The sequence below is a fragment of the Carassius carassius genome, chromosome 7 (genome assembly GCF_963082965.1).
Source record: "Carassius carassius chromosome 7, fCarCar2.1, whole genome shotgun sequence".
NCBI lineage: Eukaryota > Metazoa > Chordata > Actinopteri > Cypriniformes > Cyprinidae > Carassius > Carassius carassius.
In genome coordinates this window covers 14,123,049-14,147,559 of record NC_081761.1, presented here as the reverse complement: position 1 = coordinate 14,147,559, position 24,511 = coordinate 14,123,049, and the positions used below count along the sequence as shown (strand labels likewise).

The 24,511-nt window shown below is 37.5% G+C and overlaps 1 protein-coding gene across 1 annotated transcript; it reads left to right on the top strand.

The window, feature by feature from the left end:
- The first annotated feature begins 10,263 nt into the window (after window positions 1-10,263).
- Window positions 10,264-23,805, top strand: LOC132143590 (neuronal acetylcholine receptor subunit beta-2-like). The gene is made up of 7 exons (XM_059553947.1): window positions 10,264-10,809; window positions 14,674-14,819; window positions 15,353-15,397; window positions 15,636-15,745; window positions 20,649-21,609; window positions 22,480-22,622; window positions 22,751-23,805. The coding sequence occupies exons 1-7, from the start codon at window positions 10,746-10,748 to the stop codon at window positions 22,764-22,766; spliced, it is 1,485 nt and encodes a 494-aa protein (XP_059409930.1). The 5' UTR covers window positions 10,264-10,745; the 3' UTR covers window positions 22,767-23,805.
- The last annotated feature ends 706 nt before the right edge of the window (window positions 23,806-24,511 follow it).

The window sequence follows — 24,511 nt, the reverse complement described above, 5'->3', positions numbered from 1 at the left end:
GCTCTGGCAATGCTCTTCATGTTCCTCCTTGCACAAAGGAGCAGATACCGGTCCTGCTGATGGGTAAAAGACCTACTACAGGTGCTGGTCATATAATTGGAATATCATCAAAAAGTTGATTTATTTCACTAATTCCATTCAAAAAGTGAAACTTGTACTGTATATTATACTCATTCATTACACACAGACTGATATATTTGTGATGTATGTTTATTTCTTTTAATTTTGATGATTTTAACTGGCAACTAAGGAAAATCCCAAATTTAGAATATTAATATCAAAAATTTGAATATTACTTAAGACCAATACAAAGCAAGGATTTTTAGAAATCTTGGTCAACTGAAAAGTATGAACATGAAAAGTATGAGCATACATAGTACATCAATACATAGTTGGGGCTCCTTTTGCCTGAATTACTGCAGCATCAGTTTGTGGCACTGCTCAGGTATTATGAGAGCCCAGGTTGCTTTGATAGTGGCCTTCAGCTCTTCTGCATTGTTGGGTCTAGCATATTGCATCTTCCTCTTCACAATACCCCATAGATTTAAGGTCAATTAAGAACAGGGATACCATGGTCCTTAAACCAGGTACTGGTAGCTTTGGCACTGTGTGCAGGTGGCAAGTCCTGTTGGAAAATTAAATCTGCATCTCCATAAAGTTGGTCATGAGCATGAAGTGCTCTAAAACTTCATGGTATATGGCTGCGTTGACCTTGGACCTCAGAAAATACACTGGACCAACACCAGCAGATGACATGGCACACCAAACCATCACTGACTGTGGAAACTTTACACAGGACCTCAAGCAACGTGGATTGTGTGCCTCTCTTCTTCCAGACTCTGGGACCCTGATTTCCAAAGGAAATGCTAAATTTACTTTCATCAGAGAACATAACTGTGGACCACTCAGCAGCAGTCCAGTCCTTTTTGTCTTTAGCCCAGGCAAGACGCTTCTGACACTGTCTGTTGTTCAAGAGTGGCTTGACACAAGGAATGCGACAGCTGAAACCCATGTCTTGCATATGTCTGTGCGTAGTGGTACTTGAAGCACTGACTCCAGCTGCAGTCCACTCTTTGTGAATCTCCCCATTATTTTTGAATGGGTTTTGTTTCACAATCCTCTCCGGGGTGTGGTTATCCCTATTGCTTTTACACTTTTATCTACCACATCTTCCCTTGCCTCTCTATTATTGTGCTTGGACACAGAGCTCTGTGAACAGCCAGCCTCCTTTGCAATGAACTTTTGTGTCTTGCCCTGTTTGTGCAAGGTGTCAATGGTCGTCTTTTGGACAACTGTCAAGTCAGCAGTCTTCCCCATGATTGTGTAGCCTACAGAACTAGACTGAGAGACCATTTAAAGGCCTTTGCAGGTGTTTTGAGTTAATTAGTTAATTAGTTAATTAGAGTGTGGCACCAGGTGTCTTCAATATTGAACCTTTTCACAATATTCTAATTCTCTGAGATACTGAATTTGGGATTTTTCTTAGTTGTCAGTTATAATCATCAAAATTAAAAGAAATAAACATTTGAAATATATCAGTCTGTATGTAATGAATTAATATAATATACAAGTTTCATTTTTTGAACGGAATTAGTGAAAGAAATCAACTTTTTGATGATATTGTAATTATATGACCAGCACCTGTATTGCCTTAAAGAAAAGATATTCTTTATAAAAGTTAAGACTTGTCCATGTCCTCCTAAAATGCCTCATTTAAACACACCCCCATGTCTACATCACTGTGTGTGAAGATTTGCATTACACCACCCAAATATTCATGCAAAGAAAGAAGGTGTGATTTTTATTCTCGCTGAAGTATTGTTGTTATCGACATGTCGTGGAGACGCTTGTTTGGCCTTCCAAAAGAGGACAATATCTGCTCCGTCATGCCTAGATCTTATCCGTGCTGGTCATTGATCATCAACGTACATCAATTTCGCACTGTGGATCGCTGGATCGGCTTTCACCGGGATTCTTCGAATCTGACAACTGTGCCCAGGGGCGCTGCACAAGATCCCGGGCCCTAATGTCCTAATGCACCCCCCCCCCCCCAGGGGCCCTTTGGGGCCCTGGTAATCAGTACTGGTTTTACCCCCAGTCCGACGCCCCTGGCTGTGTCATTCTCTAACCCGCCGCCATTCCTTACTCAATCCTGCAGTCTGTGATGCTGTGTGACACATTTTATGGAGGACTGTTTCCTGAACCTGCAGACTAGCATACAATGGGTCTGTGATCAAAGTGAGGCAGTTTCAACTTTGCAAGGACAGTCTTGGTTTTGTCTGGTCGTGCTGGGAGACGGCATCGCAGTATGTTAAGGGGTGTAACAATTCCGTCACATGCTTGAGGTATTCAGCCAATCACAATGCACTGGATAGCTGGCCAGTCAGCGTACACCTCGCTTTTCAGAATGATGAGCTTTGTAAAAATCGATGCGTTTCTGAAAGGCGTGGCATAGAGGAGCAATAATAATGTAGATTAGGTGGAAAATAATGTGTTTTTTTAACCTTAAACGGCATAAACACATTGTATTACACCAAATACACAACATAATGTTCTTTTTAGGAATGTCATATGACCCCTTTAAAACCAAAGCAGCTGAAACTGATTAACAACCCCCTCTGCTTAACTGACCAAAACAATATCCCAGGAGTTTAACTGACCTGCTATACTTGCTATACCGATGCTATACTCAGATTAAAAAGTGTTCCTTTAATTTTTTGAGCAGTGTTATGTGTGGTCAACTCATAAACAAACCACATGTGTTTGTGTGCACAGGAAGACAAATCACTTTACTTAAACTATTAACTGTCCTCAGCTGATCTCGAACACAATACACATTTATATCAATGACAGTTGTGGAAAGTGTCTGCTGTTTGCAGGAGGGGTAGGATGTGGAGGATGGATCAGAGCTGTAATCTCACCTTTCAGACAACAGGTGCTTGTCTTCCAGGAAAAAATCATTAAAATGGTACATCTAATGAATCATCCCTTACCCTTTTTTTAAAATCTGTTCCCATCCTCCAGATATCACAGAAATCTGTCTCTCACAAATCTTTGCCCGTCAATCTTTTTTACTGTGGGCCACACAAGGCAAGATGTGATTCAAGTCCATTATTACAGATTGGAACCTCCATCAACCCGTAAATGGGGGGTGTGTGAGAGCACAATTTGCGCAACACTTCTCTGTCATAAACCACCTCTACACCTACGAGCCACAGCTTGGATTGAAATTTTAATGACTCAGTGTGAAAGAGCTGTGTGTGTTTTTAAAGCAGCAACAGATAATTACAGGATGTAAGGCAGAACATTTGGATATTGGTAAACTGCTGTTGAAGACATTATGAAGTTTACCAAAGGACTGAGAATACTGTTAGAAGAATATGCTATAATAACAAGTCATGTCAGTAACACTTTACAATAATGTTTAATATTAGTTAATTCATTAATGTAAGGACCCTGAGCAATAATGAACAATGCTAGCAGCACTTAATTCTATAATCTTGTTCTTTTACATTTACTACCTGTATGTATTTTACTTACTAAGTACTTATCGTGAACCTAACCCTAACCTTATGTCCAAGTAGTTACTTATATATTACTCAGTACTTTCTTGTTTAAATACACTGTAAATACACAGGTTGTTGTAAAATAAATATCCACATTTCTTCCATAGCATTTATTTATTATTATGATAATTTCTATGTACTATGTACATAATAGTACTTAATTTAGAACATAATTTCTATGTTCTAATTAAAATTATTAAATGAATAGTTCACTACAAAAATTCTGTCACCCTTGTGTTGCTCCAATCCTTTTTTCTTATGTTGAATATAAAAGAAGATATTTTGAAGAATGCTTTATGGATTAGATCTTCTGGATGCCAAAGATGTCCATTCTATGCAGTTTTGACATATTACACATCTTTATAACCTTTCTCAACATTAACATAAATATACACTAGGTGCCCCACTAAAATCAGTGTCTCAAATCTGAGCACTTGAAAAATAATGAAAAATAAAATGAAAAGCAATGAATCTGTATTTGTTGTAACATTTACAAAGTATGGTAACCCATACTTGGAATTGGTGCTCTGCTTTTATTCAATTCAATTCAATTCAATTCAAGTTTATTTGTATAGCGCTTTTTACAATACAAATCGTTACAAAGCAACTTTACAGAAAATTATGTTTCTACAATATTTAGTAGTAGCTAGTAGTTTGTGCACGTTTGACAGGATTTTAGAAAAAAAAAAAAAATAATACAAGACGTAGTCAGCTAGATGATGAACTATCAATATCATTAATTAATAGTAATTATATGATGCAGTCACACATGTAGCAATAATTGTTAGTTCTGTTTGTTGATTCAAGGTTAGGATCATCTGGGGTCCTCTGAGGGTCAGCATCATCTCTTCTCAGGTGTTCTGGATCCAGACTGGAGCTTGTGTAAATCCTAGTTACCACGGGATGTAAATCCCGTGGCAAAACATAGAAACAAAATAGAGACATCATTAGCATAGCTGCTGATCCAACAAAGAAAAATTAGTTTAACCCAAGCTAAAGAATAAAAAATGCAGATGCAACTACACTCACAATTTAAGAGATACATTATTCGAATGCTTGGCGAAAGAGATGCGTTTTTAATTTAGATTTAAACAGAGAGAGTGTGTCTGAACCCCGAACATTATCAGGAAGGCTATTCCAGAGTTTGGGAGCCAAATGTGAAAAAGCTCTACCTCCTTTAGTGGACTTTGCTATCCTAGGAACTACCAAAAGTCCAGCGTTTTGTGACCTTAGGGTGCGTGATGGGTTGTAGCGTGGTAGAAGGCTAGTTAGGTATGCAGGAGCTAAACCATTTAGGGCCTTATAGGTAAGTAATGATAATTTGTAACTGATATGGAACTTAATAGGTAGCCAGTGCAGAGACTGTAAAATTGGGGTAATATGATCATATTTTCTTGACCTGGTAAGGACTCTAGCTGCTGCATTTTGGACTACCTGTAGCTTGTTTATTGAAGAAGCAGGACAACCACCTAGAAGTGCATTACAATAGTCCAGTCTAGAGGTCATGAATGCATGAACTAGCTTTTCTGCATCAGAAACAGATAACATGTTTCGTAGCTTGTCAATGTTTCTAAGATGGAAGAATGCAGTTTTTGTAACATTGGAACTATGATTTTCAAAAGACAAATTGCTGTCTAATATAACACCCAGATTTCTGACTGTAGAGGAAGTAACAGTACATCCGTCTAGTTGCAGATTGTAATCTACAAGATTCTGTGTGGTGTTTTTTGTCCAATAATTAATATCTCTGTCTTATCCAAATTTAATTGGAGAAAATTATTTGTCATCCAATCTTTTACATTTTTAACACACTCTGTTAGCTTAGATAATTGGGAAGTTTCATCTGGTCTCGTTGAGATATATAGCTGAGTATCATCAGCATAACAGTGGAAGCTAATTCCGTATTTTCTAAAAATATTGCCAAGGGGCAACATGTATATTGAAAATAGAAGGGGACCTAGGACGGATCCTTGTGGCACTCCATATTTTACTGATGATAAATGAGATGACACCCCATTTAAGTAAACAAAATGGTAGCGATCGGACAGGTAGGATCTAAACCATCTTAGAGCCTGCCCTTGAATACCTGTATAGTTTTGTAATCGATCTATGAGTATGTCATGATCTATGGTGTCGAACGCAGCACTAAGATCAAGTAAGACTAGAAATGAGATGCAGCCTTGATCTGACGCAAGAAGCAGGTCATTTGTAATTTTAACAAGTGCAGTTTCTGTGCTATGGTGGGGCCTGAAACCTGACTGAAATTCTTCATACAGATCATTTTTATGCAGGAAGGTGCTCAATTGAGCAGACACAACTTTTTTAAAATTTTAGACATAAATGGAAGATTTGAAATAGGCCTATAATTTGCCAGTACACTAGGATCTAGTTTTGGTTTCTTAATAAGAGGCTTGATAACCGCCAATTTGAATGGTTTTGGGACGTGACCTAAAGATAACGACGAGTTAATGATATTGAGAAGCGGTTCTTCGGCTACAGGTAACAGCTCTTTTAGTAATTTAGTGGGTACAGGATCTAATAAACATGTTGTTGGTTTAGATACAGTGATAAGTTTATTTAGCTCTTCCTGTCCTATATTTGTAAAGCACTGCAGTTTATCTTTGGGTGCGATGGATGAAACTGAAGTGTTAGACGCTGTAGAATCTACATTCGCTATTGTATTTCTAATGTTATCTATTTTATCAGTGAAGAAATTCATAAAGTCATTACTATTTAACGTTGGTGGAATATTTGAATCAGGTGGCGTCTGGTAATTTGTTAATTTAGCCACTGTGCTAAATAAAAACCTTGGATTGTTTTGGTTATTTTCAATGAGTTTGTGGATATGCTCTGCCCTAGCAGTTTTTCGAGCCTGTCTATAGCTGGACATACTGTTTTTCCATGCAATGTTAAAAACTTCCAAGTTAGATTTTCTCCATTTGCGTTCAAGACTACGAGTTACTTTCTTGAGAGAGTGAGTATTACTGTTATACCATGGCACAGTACGTTTTTCTCTAACCTTTTTCAATTTGATGGGGGCAACAGCTTCTAATGTATTAGAGAAAATAGTGCCCATGTTGTCAGTAATTTCGTCTAATTCATGTGTATTTTTGGGTACAAATAGCAGTTGAGATAGATCAGGCAGGTTATTTGCGAATCTGTCTTTGGTGGCTGGAACAATAGTTCTGCCCAGACGGTAACGCTGAGACATATAGTTAATATCAGTTATACGCAGCATGCACGATACAAGGAAATGGTCTGTAATATCATCACTTTGGGGTACAATATCTATAGCAGTAAGATCGATTCCATGCGATATAATTAGATCTAGTGTATGATTAAAATGATGAGTGGGCCCGGTGACATTTTGCTTGACTCCAAAGGAGTTTATTAGGTCAGTAAACGCAAGTCCTAATGTATCATTTGCATTATCAACGTGAATATTAAAATCTCCCATGATTAGCACCTTATCAACTGTAACTAGAAGGTCTGAGAGGAAATCTGCAAATTCTTTTAGGAATTCTGTATACGGCCCTGGTGGTCTATACACAGTAGCCAGAGCAAGAGATACATTAGACTTCTTTTGCATGTCTGACAGTGTAACATTTAGCAGAAGTATTTCAAAAGAGTTAAAACTATCCTGTTTTCTGGGTAACATTGAGAATATCACTATATATTGTTGCAACACCTCCGCCACGACCAGTCTGACAGGGCTCATGCTTATAACAGTAGTTTGGTGGAGTAGACTCATTTAGACCAAAATAATCATTTGGTTTTAGCCAGGTTTCAGTCAAGCAGAGTACATCAAAACTATTTTCTGTGATCATTTCATTTACAATAACTGCTTTGGGTGTGAGTGATCTAATATTTATGAGCCCAAACTTTAAAAATTGTTTTACTACATTATATTTTGACCTCACTATTCGGGGAACAGACAAAGTCTTAATAGTTTTTACAGCGCAAGTACTTTTATCATTTAAGCGGGTGGAACAAAACTCATCATAATAGTTATTAGAGAATTGTCTTACTAGTCACATGGAGCGAAGTGTCCTGGAGATGTTGTCAGAAAGCAGCTCCGCTCCGACTCTGCTGGGGTGTAATCCATCAGCGCGAAACAGCCTAGGACGCTCCCAGAAAAGATTCCAGTTATTAACAAATAGCAGTTTCTGTTCTTTACACCATGACAACAACCATTCATTTAAAGCAAAAAGTCTACTGAACCTTTCGTGTCCTCGTCGATACGTGGGCAGTGGTCCTGACACGACGATCGTCGCCGTGGGCGTCGTGCTGCGAACCGTCTCGATCAGGCTGCTGAAGTCCCTCTTCAGCGTCTCCGTCTGCCGCAGCGTGGTGTCGTTAACCCCGGCGTGAAGCACGACCGCTCTGGGGCTCTCGTCGGCCTTCAGGATCGCGGGTATCTGCGCAGAAACATCGAGAACACGAGCACCAGGCAAACAATGAGTGTGCACTTTACCTTCGGCTAACGTAGCACTTACGTGTCGGACGATGGAGTCTCCGATGATCACAGCGTCGCGTCCTGTCTCGCGGAGGGGAGCGAAGCGGTTCCGGATGGAGATGTCGAAGGCAGGAGGGGGAGAAGTCGTCGCCCGGGACCCGGCTCGCGTCCTCCGCTGTGGATGCACCCAGGGTCCGTGGTGTCCCGGCGTCGCAGTGAAGGACATCTGGGAAGATCGCGTCCTGGGTGCACCGGGCCTGTGCAGAGAAACACACGGAGTAGACGTGGTGGGACTGTTAGCAGATCGCTGTATACTTACCCCGGACTTGTGAGCGTCAGCCCGGGATGATTCCAGCGCGGCTCTCCGCTCTCTCAGCTGGGCCTGCCTCACCTCCAGGTCGCGAATCTGCTTTCCCACGGCCTCGAGCTCGAGCTGCACAGAGTGGAGACATTCATCCGCCATTAAAGCAAGTAACAGTGAGTACAGCAGTGGTAATGTGTGTGAATAGAGTATTAGCAATGTAAGCGCAGTTAGCTGCAACCACGCCGCTGATGCTAATGGGCTAAAAGCTAATAGCGGACCCGAGAGATCAAAATAAAACTAGTGATAGCAAGGCGCTCTGATTGTTTTTGTTGTAGAATACAATAGAGGATATATTCACACGTTATATAAACGGAGACGATTATGTATAAAATTGATTTTTGAGTTAAAAATAGTCAATGAAAAGAATATAGTGGCGGAGCTCAAACGCAGTACAGCCGCCAACAACAAACAGGAAGTGATGTCCTCTACTTTAACCCATTCAAGTGCACACACACAGCAGTGGGCAGCTATACTGTATATCCAACACCCAGGGAGCAACTGGGGGTTCAGTGCCTCGCTCAAGGGCACTTCAGCCATGGGTATTGAAGGGAGAAAAGGAGCGCAGTTCAACCCACCTACCATTCCTGCTAGCACTGAGACTCAAACCTGCGACCTTCAGGTTACAGGTCCAACTCTCTAACCATTAGGCCACAGCTACCCATACACCTGAAAGTATGTGTATGTGTGTATGCGTGTGCGTGTGTGTGCAGTGTGGAGATTTTTCTATGCAGTGAACAAGATTCTGCTTTTAACAGTTGGCCGGTTACCTAGTGCGGATATGGAATGCAGAAGCTGGCCTTTTAAAACCCTAACCCCACTACCTCTACTTGTGTCTTGTGTCAGTGTGTGTGTATGAGAGAGAAAAAGCAGGAATCTTCAGAAATGTCATGTCCATTTAAACAAATGTTATCTGAAACATGCCCCTCGATATTTTTTAGTCAAGTGGATTTTGACTATAACTACTTTAAAGAAAGACATAATTTAATCTAAAATGTAGTCAAATTTTGTATTGCTGATCATTCGCTTTAAACAGAATATTCTCATCATCTACCAAAACTCATCGAAATTTTTATTTTATTTTATTATTTTTTTGTTGTTGTTGTTGTTGTTAAAATGTATTTATATTTTATTTGGTGATCGCTGGTTGTTGGTTTTAAGAGTGTCGGATTCTTCTGACAGGCTTTTTAGGTAGACATTAAAACAGAATCTTTCAGTAGGTAACAGAATATTTGGTTTATTTATATTTGTGTGTGTGAACTGAGAATGTCCAAATGAGAATAGGAGGACATTTTTGACAGGAATGTGTGGGTCAGCAACTAATGAAATGGTAATACTTCATGTTAAAAACTTAGTCAGGCCTAATTGATTAGTTAATGCATTATCTAATGTTAACTATGGGACCTTATTGTAAAGTGTTAGGCTATACCACGATATTTTTATGGCCGTTTTGAAGCATCAAAGTTTTGATGGAATAGTGGAAGGAAAGAAATCTCTCAGATCTCATAAAAATAGCCTATTTTAAAAATATTATGGATAACAGAAATGGTTACATCATTAATATGGCATAAATCTGAATGACAACGTGAGAATACAACTTGGAAATAAGATATAATGTAAGAATGGGTAACAGTGCAACATCTTTAAATTTTCATACTAAATGTTTAATCAAATTACCTGTTATGATGCCTCTTCCTTCACCTCACTTGCGCTGTCTGTCACGCAGAGCAATGTCCCATATGAGAATGTTGCTATCTCTCACAGATTATTGCGCTGCATCCGAAGATCTATCTGCCAGGAATACACAAACAGTGCAATTATCTAAAAAGATTGTCACTAGCTAAGAATGTGAGTTTAAAATAGCAGACGTGTGAGGGAAATTGAACAGTCTCGTCGGAAAAGGCTAGAGTCAGTTCTCGCGCTTCATCGCTTAAAAGTTTGCCCGGATCCGGGGTCTACTGTCATTTATTTTCTCGTTGTCGGGAAACATGTTTGCAAATGCAACAATGGTGTTTCTTTCTTGTTAAGACACGCGTACCGACTTGATGATTGTCTTAAACGTGCTTCAAATATAAACGCGCGTAATCTGACTGGAGTCCGGGGCCGGTTTTGCGCTTCTCTCGGCGTACTGGAATACATTGTATTAACGCGAGCAAATCATCTGTCGATGACTCGGAGACGGCTGCTGAATACCGAGAGAGGAAGAGCAAAACCCGGAGCACAGAGAATAAGCCTCTGTAGGGTTAAACACGACAGCACCCATCCTGGAGAGGGCGAAGGATTCTGGAGGGTGATAGTGGCTGTGGACTGGACATCACTGTGAACCTTCACCCGGGACAGAGAGAGAAAGAGAGAGAGAGAAATGGTCTCCGTGATGGCATCAATGTGGCTTTTATGTTTCTGCCTGCTTTGGCTGTGCGTGGCAAGTAAGCTATTGCATGTATTCAAAGAAGTCTTTTTTCCCCTTTGTTTTTGTTGTTTCTGTTTTATGGTTTGTCAAATATTCAGAATAAGCATGCAGTATTTTCTGTTACTGATATCGGTAACACTGGTGCTCTCTCTCTCTCTCTCTCTCTCTCTCTCTCTCTCTCCCTCCTAATGTAAGACTTGTTGATTAATTAGATTTTTGTTCACTGTGTAAGTAGGTCAGATACAATTCCTTCAGTTTCCATGTTTCTGAAACCTAATGAAAGTCATATGTAATTTTTACACAGTTTGAATCTTATGCTCTGCAAATCTATCATATTGCTTCTGAAGACTTAAAGGGTTGGTTCACCCAAAAATGAAAATTATGTCATTTATAACTTACCCTCATATCGTTCCAAACCAGTAAGACCTCAGTTTATCTTCGGGACAGAGTTTAAGTTATTTTAGATTTAGTCCGAGAGCTCTCAGTCCCTCCATTGAAACTGTGTGTACGGTACACTGTCCATGTCCAGAAAGGTAAGAAAAACATCATCAAAGTAGTCCATGTGACATCAGAGGGTCAGTTAGAATATTTTGAAGCATCAAAAATACATTTTGGTCTAAAAAAAGCAAAAACTATGACTTTATTCAGCATTGTCTTCTCTTCCGTGTCTGTTGTGAGAGAGTTCAAAGCAGTTTGTCATATCCGGTTCGCGAACGAATCATTCGATGTAACCGGATCTTCTTGAACCAGTTCACCAAATCGAACTGAATCGTTTTAAACGGTTCGCGTCTCCAATAGGCATTAATCCACAAATGACTTAATCTGTTAGCTTTTTTAATGTGGCTAACACTCCCTCTGAGTTCAAACAAACCAATATCCCGGAGTAATTCATGTACTCAAACAGTACACTGACTGAACTGCTGTGAAGAGAGAACTGAAGATGAACACCGAGCCGAGCAGGATAATGACTCATTCACGAGTGCACTGCAATTACTTAATATTAAGCCTAAAATGTCACTATTAATATCACTATTGATGAGAATTGTATGATCTTTGAATAATATCAGCCTTTAAAAGTGAAATATTTAAAGTGTAACTAAAGTATACTTGCAATACTTCCATTTTAGCACAATCAAATATACTTAAGTATATCTTTAGTTGTACTAAAGTACAAAATTAGTTGTTCCAGTTTAGCAGACTTAAAGGGTTAGTTCACCCCAAAATTTAAATTAGCCCATAAATTACTCACCCTCAAGTTATCCTAAGGTGTATATGACTTTCTTCTTTCTGATGAATCCGGTTATATTAAGTTAAATAAAAAAATAAGCTGTTTTAATGCCACTCAGCAGGTTTTGCAGTGCATCAGTCCAAAATAAGTTTAATAAAAAATGCTTCTGTGTACAACTGTGACGCAACCTAGATTAAATTGATTATTACGTTTAAAATATGGTTAATTTTCTTACAAAAACGCATCGATTCGCTACAGGGGGACTTTGTTCACCCACCCAACCAGCCCCCCACCCACCGGAGCCGTGTGAGACACTTTTTTGACACAAGTTGATTCTGCCTAAAAAAGTGGTCTAAAATGTAAAATATTAATTTTTTGTTTAATTATTATAAACATTCTCATAATTCTATAAGTAGATTTTGGTCTGTTGGTATCTATTACCACTATAGCACATACCGTATAGACACTGAAAAATAGTTGAAATCAATAAAATGGATAATATTAGGGTCAGATGCTGCTGCATATGTTTTTTCTGTCTAATGAAGCACTAAGCTGGAAACGGTGTTCACACACAGATGAGTGAGATTAAAGGTAATAAGTCAGACACACATATGCTCACTCATTGATTGTCTTTTTAGACTCACATAGATGAGAGTCATCTATGGCTTTTGCATGGGTATAACATCCTTGAGGATTGAGTTACACACAAATAGATAAATTGATATGAAGTGGATCTGGACCTTGCTTTGCTTAAAGGGACAAGCCATGCAAAATGACTAAAGCTCAACATAGCCACAAAAGCTCAAAGGTGTGTGCATCTTCCTGTGTAGATGGGATCACACCAATTGAGTCTGACACAATCTTGGAAACTAGGTGTGTGTGTGTGTGTGTCAGCATTCTGTTTTGAGAGGAGGAGCGCAGTCACTGGAGATCATATCCCACATGCAGTGGGGAGGAAATGGCATGTGTTTTGTGTGTGTGTGTGTGTGTGTGTGTGTGTTGCTACCATCTTGGCAAGTCATTGTTTGTCATGTCATTAGGACACCCCCTCCACAACATTGTTGGGCTTATGAGTTATGATGGGATAAGATGCAAAGGAAAATTATTCTGACATGTTTGTGTGTTTTTGCTTTGCAGTGAAAGCAGATTGCATGCAGCTTAGCAGACACTTCTGGCCTTTTCATGATATTCTCAAAAACTCCAGAACTAAAAAAAAAAAAAAAAAAAAAAAAACTGCAGTAAATGGCACTGTTTTGTGACTTCAGTGTCTTATTTGACATGTAATGACACAGTTTCAAAAGGGTTTGGCAAACAGATGCTCGATACAAAGCTAGAAGAGATCATATTGTAAACTAAACATAATTTTTTAAAGGGGTCATATGATGCAATTAAAAATTTTCCTTTCTCTTTGGAGTGTTACAAGCTCTTGGTGAATAAAGAAGATCTGTAAAGATGCAAAGACTAAAGTCTCAAATCCAAAGGGATATTCTTTATCAAAGTTAAGACTGCCACACCAATAAATGGCTCATTTAGACATGCCTCCACATCTCTACGTCACTACGTTTCGGGAACCTAGGAGAGGAGGTAATTCTGACTTTGCTACGACAGTCTGGCACTTCTGAATCAGCGACTGTAAGTATGTTTTATTACTAGTTTAAGTATTTGCCATTGTATGTTCAAATACGGAGATTTGTGCGTTGTGCGTGTGTGTGTGTGTGTGTGCGCGCATGTGTGTGAGAGATCGAAAGAGACAGGGTCACACAGTGGAGTCAGCTGTCTTAACCGTCCGTGGCTTGTGTACTGCGAACACATATGAGCTTCATCACTGTGTCTGTCACACCACTCTGTTCCCCATTCGGGCTTGAACTGATGGTAAAATGAAGGACATTATTTACTGTCTTTACATTTATTCTGAAAGATGAAGCTCGCGATTATGTAAAGGGGCGTTACATTTCCGATGAGTGCTTGTGGTGTTCGGCCAATCAAAATGCACTGGGTCAATTGGCCAATCAGAGCAGACTGTGCTAGTCGGAAGGAGGGACTTTGTAGAAAACTATGCATTTGAGAGAGGCGGGGCATAGAGGACCTACAATAATGTACATTATTTGAAAAATAATGTTTTTTTTTACATTAAAGCATGTCAACATGTTCGGTACAACAAAATACATAAAATAATGATCTTTAAAAAAGCATCATATGACCACTTTAAATAGTCATTTATAAATAACAACAGAATAAATAGTTTTGTTAACACAATAAATAGTCTTGTTAACACTCTTAAATGTGCTACTCAAACTGTTGAAGTCAAATGTAGTTTGAGCTGTTTAGTCTGTTGAGTCTAACTGATGCATCTTTAATCAAGGAAAGTTCTCTATGTCAAAAATCCATTAGCACATTCATTGATCACAAAAAAAGGAAAATAAAATAATATATATATATAATTTATTTATTTTTTTAAATGGAATGTTCTAGCCAACAAAACATACTACTGAAAAAGATTGGTATTGGATTTAATTTGAAATAATTTTCATTTTTAAAATTGCTTGTAAATTTCACAATTCCTCACAATATGACCCCTTAAATGACAAAAAGGCATTTACAATGCGATTATCTTTAAACATTTTTCAATCTCCATGTATGTGTGTGTGATAGGGACTCTTGCTGCTGATGCTGAGGAGAGGCTGGTAGATTTTCTGCTTGGTCCTGAGCGCTACAACAAACTTATCCGGCCTGCGGTCAATAAGAGTCAGCAGGTCACTATTGGCATCAAAGTCTCTCTAGCACAGCTTATTAGTGTGGTAAGTGTTTCTCATATACATGCACACCAAACTCTAAATATTAGAGGAGAGGACGGCAACTCTGGCCCTCAAGACCAATTTAAAATTTTACACAACTACATTAGAGCTATGGTACAGCAGTAACAAAACCTTGACACAGAGACTTAAGGTACATTCACACTGACAGTTTAAATCACATTCACATAGTGTTCTAACCAGGCGCAGTTCTACTGCGTGACAAGCGACAAAACAATTTGGTACTATTTTTGTTATGTTGCACTGGGTAGCCCCGCCCACTGCAGAATCTCATTTTGTTGAAATCTATGCTTTACACAGCTGATATTAAACATCAAATATAATCAGACTGACTTTTATCTTCAGTAATAAAAGAGATTCTGGAGCCCACGTCACATTGTTAGTGCTCACACGGGTGATTTGAGTCGGATTTGCATCATGTCCTGATCTCATCATATCCCTGTCACATTGCCCAATAATTTTCAGTTCCCTTTTCACTGTAACGTACAAAAACATGCAATGTTCTGTTCTTTTTACAGAATGAGAGGGAACAAATCATGACGACAAATGTGTGGTTGACTCAGGTAAGCTCACCTGCTATGCCTGTGCGCTCATCTGGATAGTGTTATAAAACACAGTCAAATGAGCTGTCCCACAGGAGTGCACTCACATCACGTGGAAGATTTGAGTTGTTATTCAATTATAGTTTTAGGTCATTTCTAAAAGCCGAGTGAATTCGTTTAACTGTTCTATTTTAAATGTGTTTGGTACAAATACTGGTACACTGTCTGACCCAGTTTTTATCACATAATTTCTTTGTAGGAGTGGAATGACTACAGACTGGTGTGGGATCCGAATGAGTACGAGGGCATCAAAAAACTACGAATACCATCACGGCACATCTGGCTTCCTGATATAGTACTCTATAACAAGTATGCCATAACTGTGACCAGTACATTTATACCAGCAGCACACATACATGTATATAGACTTCTGTTCAAAAGTTTGAGATCAGCAAGCGTTTTTTTTTTTTTTTTTTTTTTGAAGGCTCAGCAAAGCTTTATTTGCTTGATTAAAAATGCTGTACAGTACAAACAGTAATATTGTGAATTATTATTCAATTTTAAAATAACTGTTTTCTATATTAATATATTTTAAAACTGTGATTTATTCCTGTGATATTAAAGCTGAATTTTCAGCAGCCATTAGACTTCATTGTCACATAATCTTTCAAAAATCATCTAAAATGATGACTGTCACTTTTGATCAATTGAATGTATTCTTGCTAAATAAGAACAAGTCCTTTCCAAAAAATTACTGAGCCTGTTATTTTGACTGATAATATGAGCATAATATGATAATGTGATTTAATGTGATACACTGACCACACCACAAAAATAATTTTTTTTTTTTTACTTTAGCAATTTATTTTATTATTTGCTGCACATATAACATTTTGTAATTATATATAAAATCTAAATTATTTAAATATTTAGATATTATTTTCTTTACAGTAAAACACTCAAAAACACTTTAGTCACACTTTATTTTAAGAACAAATTCTCAGTATTTAGTAACTATTAACTATGACTTCTGCCTCAATAAACTCCTAATTTACTTGTAGCCGCACTGGGTTGTACATAATAATTAACTCAAATGATATATAGGGAATTTGAATAATTAATCAGGAATATGATTAATATATATATCTCATATGACAGTTACATTAAAATTATTGAAGATGAAAAATAGCTCAATTGCATATATCAATAACTCATTACAAGGCACTGTAATTTACTCATTAATATGTCAATATTCCATTCTTCATATCAATTATAGTGATATCTCTTACTGTAAATTACCGCAAATCAAACAGTGGTATGACCAGCAAACGGCCGTAAGATTAACTTATCAATTTTCAATAAAGTTTTCACTTCTTATAATTCAAGGAAAAATATTCTCTGGCCATGAAAACATTATCCTATCATTATGAAATTTCGTTACTAAAAGTAAAAGCTTGTAGCTAAAGATCAGACATTTCATTGACTCGTAATGTGAGGCTTAGACAGAGGCAATCATGAATATATATTGTTTTTTTAATAATTTAACTAATAATACATCAAACTACAAATCACACAGGGTAAATACGCGTACGACAATATAGACAGTAAACTTTGTACAAGACAACGGAATCCAAATGAGGGAGAGGGAGAGAGAGAGACAGAGAGAGAGAGAGAGAGATAATGAGTGAGAGAGGATGAATGAGAGAATAGGCGTGATCACAGAATCACGCGCTCAGTTATGCAAACTCACAGACAGTAACAACAAGAAAGACAACAACGAATCAAATCACCTTGAAAAGGTAATAGACAAACTTTAAGCAGCATTTAAATCTCCATAGAGAATGATACTTGCATGTGGTCTCTTTGTGATTGGGCGTGTTTTCTCGTGTCTTCCGGGCTGATGGGTCTCTTTGTCAACCGCCAGACCAGCGTGCGTGTGAGCAGCGTGAGCGTGGTCCTGTAGCTAGGCGTGTTCTTTCGTGTCTTTCAGTGCTGCTGCGGAATTGCGCGGTATATTTGAAAGGTTCAACAAAGCATTGTTTCAGAATTCGTCTTTCTCGTGTGGAGAGGCGAATAGGTGAATAAACTTAGTAATGAAAAGAAATGAAAACACGGGGATGAAAGCTCCCGAAGGAGCCATGAGAGTAAGAGCTGTAAGAGCCAAGAGGGAGTAAGAGAGTAAGAGTAAGAGAGGGAGGAACTTCCTGGGTCAGTCGTTATAGCTCGACTGGTTCACACCTCTGTTCGCGTGAACAACCAATGAACGTCCGCGATCTGAAGCGGGAAAAAGTTCCTTTGTCTCTGGGGAAACACCCACTCTAATAAGTTCTGGCTTATAAGATTTCAGCAGTGATATTCTAGCAAGTTCGTAATTCCAGATTAATACATTTTACACACCTTTCATATAGGTGGATAGTTGGGTCACAACATGAAAATTCCAAAGATACCAAAAATTACATATATAACTAATAGAAACTCGACGTTATATTCATATGCAGAATTACACACATTTTAAGATTAACACACGATAAAATTGTAGATACTCCAATTTTTGGTTACGGAAAACATCTAATGCACCAAAAAGCAATACTTAATACATTTAGAATACATTGAAAAAAGGTGCCAGTGAGCTGGCTTTTTCCTGTCCTGTTTGTTAGGTCATAAAGTTTTACGAGCTGCTAAGGGGGTAGGGTTACAACTCATGATTCTATTTGAGAACATTAAAAGGGGGAAACATTTCCAATTTATAAGTTAGCAACTTATACTCCTCACATAACAAGGATTAACCATTTTATGCAAAGCACAAACCTAATAAAAATACATATTATTAAGGGCTTACATAAAGAGCGTAAAGAAAAGTTTGTGTGTGTGTGTGTTTAGGAATGTGGTCGTTTCTCCTTTGAGGCTGCTCACGTGACTTAGGAATGTCTCGTCCTGTGTCGTAAATAATTTAAATCCAGCCAGGCTGGCGCCAGGCCAGGCATTTAGCTTATAAAGAGTTGAGTTTATATGCCGGGATTCAAAATCTACAAACTTTGAATTTACAATTCATTAGTTCAGAACCCATGAATCGATGACCTGCATATCCGTTACAACTGCTTATTAAGTTTAGGTTTTGGGTGGGACTAAGGGATCTGAATATGATCGTGCAGAATCTGTGCTTTATAAGTACTAATAAACAGCCAGATTGCTAGTGATATGCATGTATGCAGTAAGCATGCAGTAAGCAACTAGTTAATAGTGAGAATGGATCATTTAAATAAAGTTGTAATACATTACAAACTTCACAATCATCGGGAAGAAGGAGGCAGGAACTGGCGGACAATCAAATGAAAGCTTTAATGATAAAAATAAACACAAAACAGCGTGACAGCCCCTTGTGGATGATTGTCGTACACAAACAAAAGCAAAACACAAAATAAAGCCCAGGTCTGGTCCTCTCTCATCCTTCACTGTCGTCGCTCCTCTTTTGTATCCTTCCAATCTCCTCTGTGGGACTCGAGACCGGTGAGTTGAGCAGGTGTCACTCATTTCCAATCACTCCACGGGCCTCGCTCCGTTCCCATGGCTCTCGTCCCCGCCCCCACTCATCACAAAAGTGTTACCAATAGTTTTGCAGGAAAATGTTTGCAAATGATGTGGGCTATACACTGATATCCTGTATAATATATACATATACATATCCTGTATATTGTTATACAAGTCTCTGATCCAAATCATAGCGTCTGATAACTGAATGTTTTATTTGGAATAGCTCAGAGCAGTAGATTTGGAAACAGTTATTAGTAGCACACTTACATGTTTTAAAACTTCATTTTTGCAGCTTTTCTCATTAAGGTCTATTGCTGTTATTGCTGGCCAAAAGCTTTTGTAAACTTTTGGGATGTTTTGATACTTTGATACACAGTCAGCGTTTAGTGACACACTTAATACAACAAGCAAGCTGTCACTGTTCCAAGAGACTGACTAATTATGCTAGAAAGTTGCCAAAAGCAAGAGCAGTCTCCTCCCTTGTTGCTGTTCTTTCAGGTTGTTGACATCTTGACAAAGCTCAGAAGAATGAAGAAAAAAACAAGATGAGTTACAAGCAAGGATGTTTAAACTTGATCTAAGTCAGATGTGTGTGCCTACTGGAAGCAATGTGTGTTATGTAATATATGATGCACTTGTGCATGTTCATTGCTAAAATGTATAAATTGGGTGGGATGAGACTTTAATTTGCTTAAGAGGCATTTCCTCATGTAAAGAGACACTGGTGCATGTAATCCTTTGCTAAAATAAGCATTGAATTTCTATGCTAATTTTAATTGAAAAGCTGTACACTAATAATATTTCAAGGGCACAAAGGGAGAGAGATCCTGGATTAAAGATCTGTCAATTAATGCATACTAATCAGGTACTGAGTGTGATGAGGAGGCGTTCTCAACATCTCATATACATGGGTTTTTCAAACTGGGGGCCGCAAGGAAGTGTATTGGAAAATTTGAAAGAAAAGATACTTACAAAATGTTTAGAACAATAAAGGTTAACTTGTTATACTGGTGCATCTAAAAAATAGAATATCATGGAAAAGTTCTTCATTTTTTGTAATTTAATTTAAATAAAGCAAAGTTTCTTATATTCTAGATTCATTGCACACAAACTGAAATATTTCAAGAGTTTTTTTTTTTTATTCTGATGGTTATGATTTACAGCTTAGGAAAATTAAAAAATCATTATCTCAAAAAAAAATATATATATATTTACAGTTTTTATACTCAAAATTTATCAAACTAAGCAAGCTCAAAATGGAATATTCATATTTTTTTGAGATACTGAATTTGTTTATTTTGCTAAGCTGTAAATCGTTAACATCAGAATAAAAAAAATGAATCTGAATGTACAATGAATCTAGAATATAAGAAAGTTTGCTTTTTTAATTCAATTACAAAAAATAAAGACCTTTTCCATGGTATATATTTTGCATGTAGATAATCATATATACAGTATATATACATACATTCAGATTTTTTCTACATGCAACATTACTGTTATAAAAATAGCTTTAAAATAGTATAATAGTTTAATACTAATTAAGATTTTAATTTATTTAGAAATTAAATATTCTTTTAAATAAAAAATGCAGAAAACATTTATTTATTTACATATAAAAGGTATTTATAAATGATAAAAACATGTATGCATGTTGCTATTGTAACTCACTTTATACTCTTAAGGAATACACAGAATACATTTCACTGATATCTATAATGTATATTTTCTTGTCTTACAGTGCAGATGGTGTGTATGAAGTATCATTTTACTGCAATGCAGTTGTCTCCAACACTGGTGATATTTTCTGGCTCCCTCCTGCCATCTACAAGAGCGCCTGTGCTATTGAAGTCCGTAACTTCCCCTTCGATCAACAGAACTGCACGCTTAAATTTCGATCTTGGACCTACGATCGCACAGAACTCGATCTTGTCTTGACGTCAGACTTTGCCAGCCGTGATGATTACACACCGAGCGGTGAATGGGATATTGTGTCACTCCCTGGCAGAAAAAACGAAAACCCCAATGACCTCACGTACCTAGATGTCACGTACGACTTTGTGATCAAGCGCAAACCTCTTTTCTACACGATTAACCTCATCATTCCATGTGTCCTCATCACTTCTCTTGCAATTCTGGTTTTCTACCTTCCTTCAGATTGTGGAGAGAAGATGACACTCTGTATATCGGTTCTTCTGGCTCTAACTGTGTTTCTGCTCCTGATATCAAAGATTGTACCACCGACATCCCTGGCTGTTCCGTTAATAGGGAAGTATCTGATGTTTACGATGGTGCTGGTCACATTTTCTATTGTGACTAGTGTGTGTGTGCTCAATGTTCACCACCGTTCTCCATCGACACACCGCATGCCCGAGTGGGTCAAGGGTGTGTTCCTGCATAAGCTTCCAATTTTCCTTCTGATGCGACGGCCCGGAAGGTCTAATGTACGGGAAAGGTTTCGATGGAAGCTTCAGCAGAAATCATTCTCATCTGATGCTAAGGACATAAGGTTGGACAGAGACTCATTCTTCTTAAGTGATGACCCTGGGCATGTGTGTGAGGCCTGGAGGGTCGGTGACCTTCCTGAGGGCTCAGAGTTCAGGCAGAAAGTGAAAGTCAGGCATGACCCAGATGTGGATGAGGCCATAGAGGGTGTGAGGTTCATTGCTGAACATATGAAGATTGAGGATGATGATGAAGGGGTGAGAAGTATTTTTGTGTTTTATTGATTGATTGACATATTAAATTAATTGATAAGTTGAGTTTTAGTAGATGAGTTTAATCAGTTTTTATATTTCAAAGTGAATCACTCTTAAGAACCAGTCTTTTTGGTGAGTCAAAAACATACAGAACAAAAAGTGTTGTCTGATTCTTGATCGAATGACTCTTAGGAGCTGGTTCTTTTTAGTGAATTAAAAAACATGAGCGCAACCTGTGTAGTCAGATTCTTGAATGAATGACTCTTATGAGCAGATTCTTCTTAGTGAATGAATAAACATACAGGACTACCAGTATAGCCTGATTCCCAAACAAATGAATCGAAAGAGTCAGTCTTTTTTTGTGAATCAAACACATAGAGCTTGCAACTAACTATAAGATTCAATTCATTAATTCAGTGCAGTGCAGATTTTGTGTGTGTGTATGTTTAATCAGTACAATTATATAAAAATGAATGAATAGTAATGAATAAAATGTTTGTTTATTGTTGCAAATTATTAAATTGCATTTATGCTGTCTCTTAAAAATTAGGTAATTAAAAATGGAAATAAATATAGTTTAGAAATATTTATTGAAACTGAAATGATCAAATATTTCATTAGATAAACTGAATTCGTTTTTTATTTATTTTAAATATTAAAAGAATCATTAATGAAACCGTTAATAAGTTGGTTAATTCTTTACAATTCCCATGATTAGATCTGAGAAACTAAGTCAGAAACATAGAGTAAAATTGCAACTCTAAAATTTATCAGTGAAAATACCAGGCAGGCATGAAAAAACTTTGCTTAACCCCCATGATCGCTTATATATGTTGTAGTAATGAATGTTAATTGCTTGCATGTACCATGCAGATCATTGAGGACTGGAAGTATGTAGCCATGGTGATCGACCGTCTCTTCCTCTGGATTTTTATCCTGGTGTGTGTCGTCGGCACACTCGGACTCTTCGTTCAGCCTCTCTTTCAGAGCTACAACACCCCTGTGGCAGAAGAAGCGTGAGTCAAATCTTGTTTCTCTACTTCTCTTCTCTAAAGTTTACTGACGTTAACTGATGTATCTGGTTCTCTCGGTGTCTCTCCCTGCCTTTTCCCATTCTTCTCTTTCCCGTGTCTTTCTTTTGCAGATATGGGGATTTCTAAAATATCTGCTTAGTGATCCTGTGACTTTTGGACGAACTTGTTGACCGAGCCTTGACATTTCACAAACACATATCCTCATTAGTGTTCTGCAGAAAAGAACCAGTGTGGGAATTCACTGAAGAGTTTGCATTAGTGTATGGTGTTTCAGCGCAAACATATGAATCTTTTTCTCAAACCACCTGCAACCCAGTTTAAGCAGGCACAAAATAGCATTTTGTATTTAAATTCATTATTTTCAGCACAAAATACACCTTTCTATGCAAATTAGGCTTCTTATATGTGCATTCAAAAAAATGAGTGCTGTGTGCCTATAATACAATAAATGTTGCATTATTATCGCCCGTGGAAAGCAGGCTGTAAACAATTTTTTTTGTAAAACTGATATTTGCTTACATTTTCTGTTGATCATGCTTGCAGTAAATTATCAAATGATGATTCATTGGAGTAGAGCATTATAATCAGCCATAAAATCAGCCATTACCTGATTTGCATAATACCTTTAGATGCAGATAAACACATCAGTTCCTTCTTAGTAAATTCCCCCTGTGTGTCACATGACAAACACTCTCAAAGCTATAAACCAATGATCCTGTTTCTTTAAGAATTTATCATTTAAAAAATAATAGCAAAATATGACAGCTATCAGTGCCATTCAGTCATCATCTTTTAAGCCAAATCGTTGTATAACTATATTTATATAGCTTATTTAGTTTTCACTTTTATATTTTTCAAGGCACACATTCAAAAAAGTAGGTTTACAGGGTTTCAAGAGCAGGATGATCATTGGAGACCTTGATTCAAGGACTAATTTTCTAAGACATTTCTTTCTCCTCCTTTCTTGACCTCACACAAATGCATTGACACACAAACTGTAGTACACACAGTATTGTTTGAGATGAATGTTTGATTAATGGCTGTGAGTTGTTTTCCAGAACTGAATCACATTTTAAATGCCTTAAAAGAAAGTTTCATGCAGTGATTGAAAAGCACTTCACCACCACAACAGTATTTATAACAGTAATTATAAAAAATAATACAATAAAGCATATTTTCTTTTCATTTGAAAGCAGTTTCTTTATTTTCGCATTTTCTGTTAAATGCACATTTATTTTTCATGTCCCATCTTTGATTCTAGAGTGTCCATTTACAGGGTGCACAATTGCACGATCTCTAGTAGACAACCTTGTATTATTGATATATGGTTTATATATTATATGATACACACTGTGGTGCATATCTGAATATGTCTATATGTCCATGTCCCCAGGTATCAAGATGAGGACAAACTTTTACCCTTTTAACTGATTCAGTAAAATGCAGGCGCTGGGTAACATTATGAGTGTAGATGCCTTCGCTAATCTTTCTTCCAACATTAGCATGGAAAATATTCCATTGCCATGGAAACCACTAAGACATGGGTGTGTGTACATTTTAAAGTGGCCTTCCCTATGTCATTCGTATTCCCTGTAAAAGTATTCATCTTTCAAGTGGTAACACGCAAAGCTAGAGCTTTGTCATTTATTCACAATTTTCCTTTTAACCCTGCAAGGCCTGACAAATGACTGAAAAATCTATTAGATCTTTCTTTTATAGAAGTATAACAGACTACTTACATAAAATGCATATAAATATAGAGTGAAAACTGATATTTCCCAATAATATCTTAGCAAGATGATATTACAATTATTATAATTTTTTTTTTTTTAATGAAACAGTGGGCAAAACATACAATGCAATGCAATACA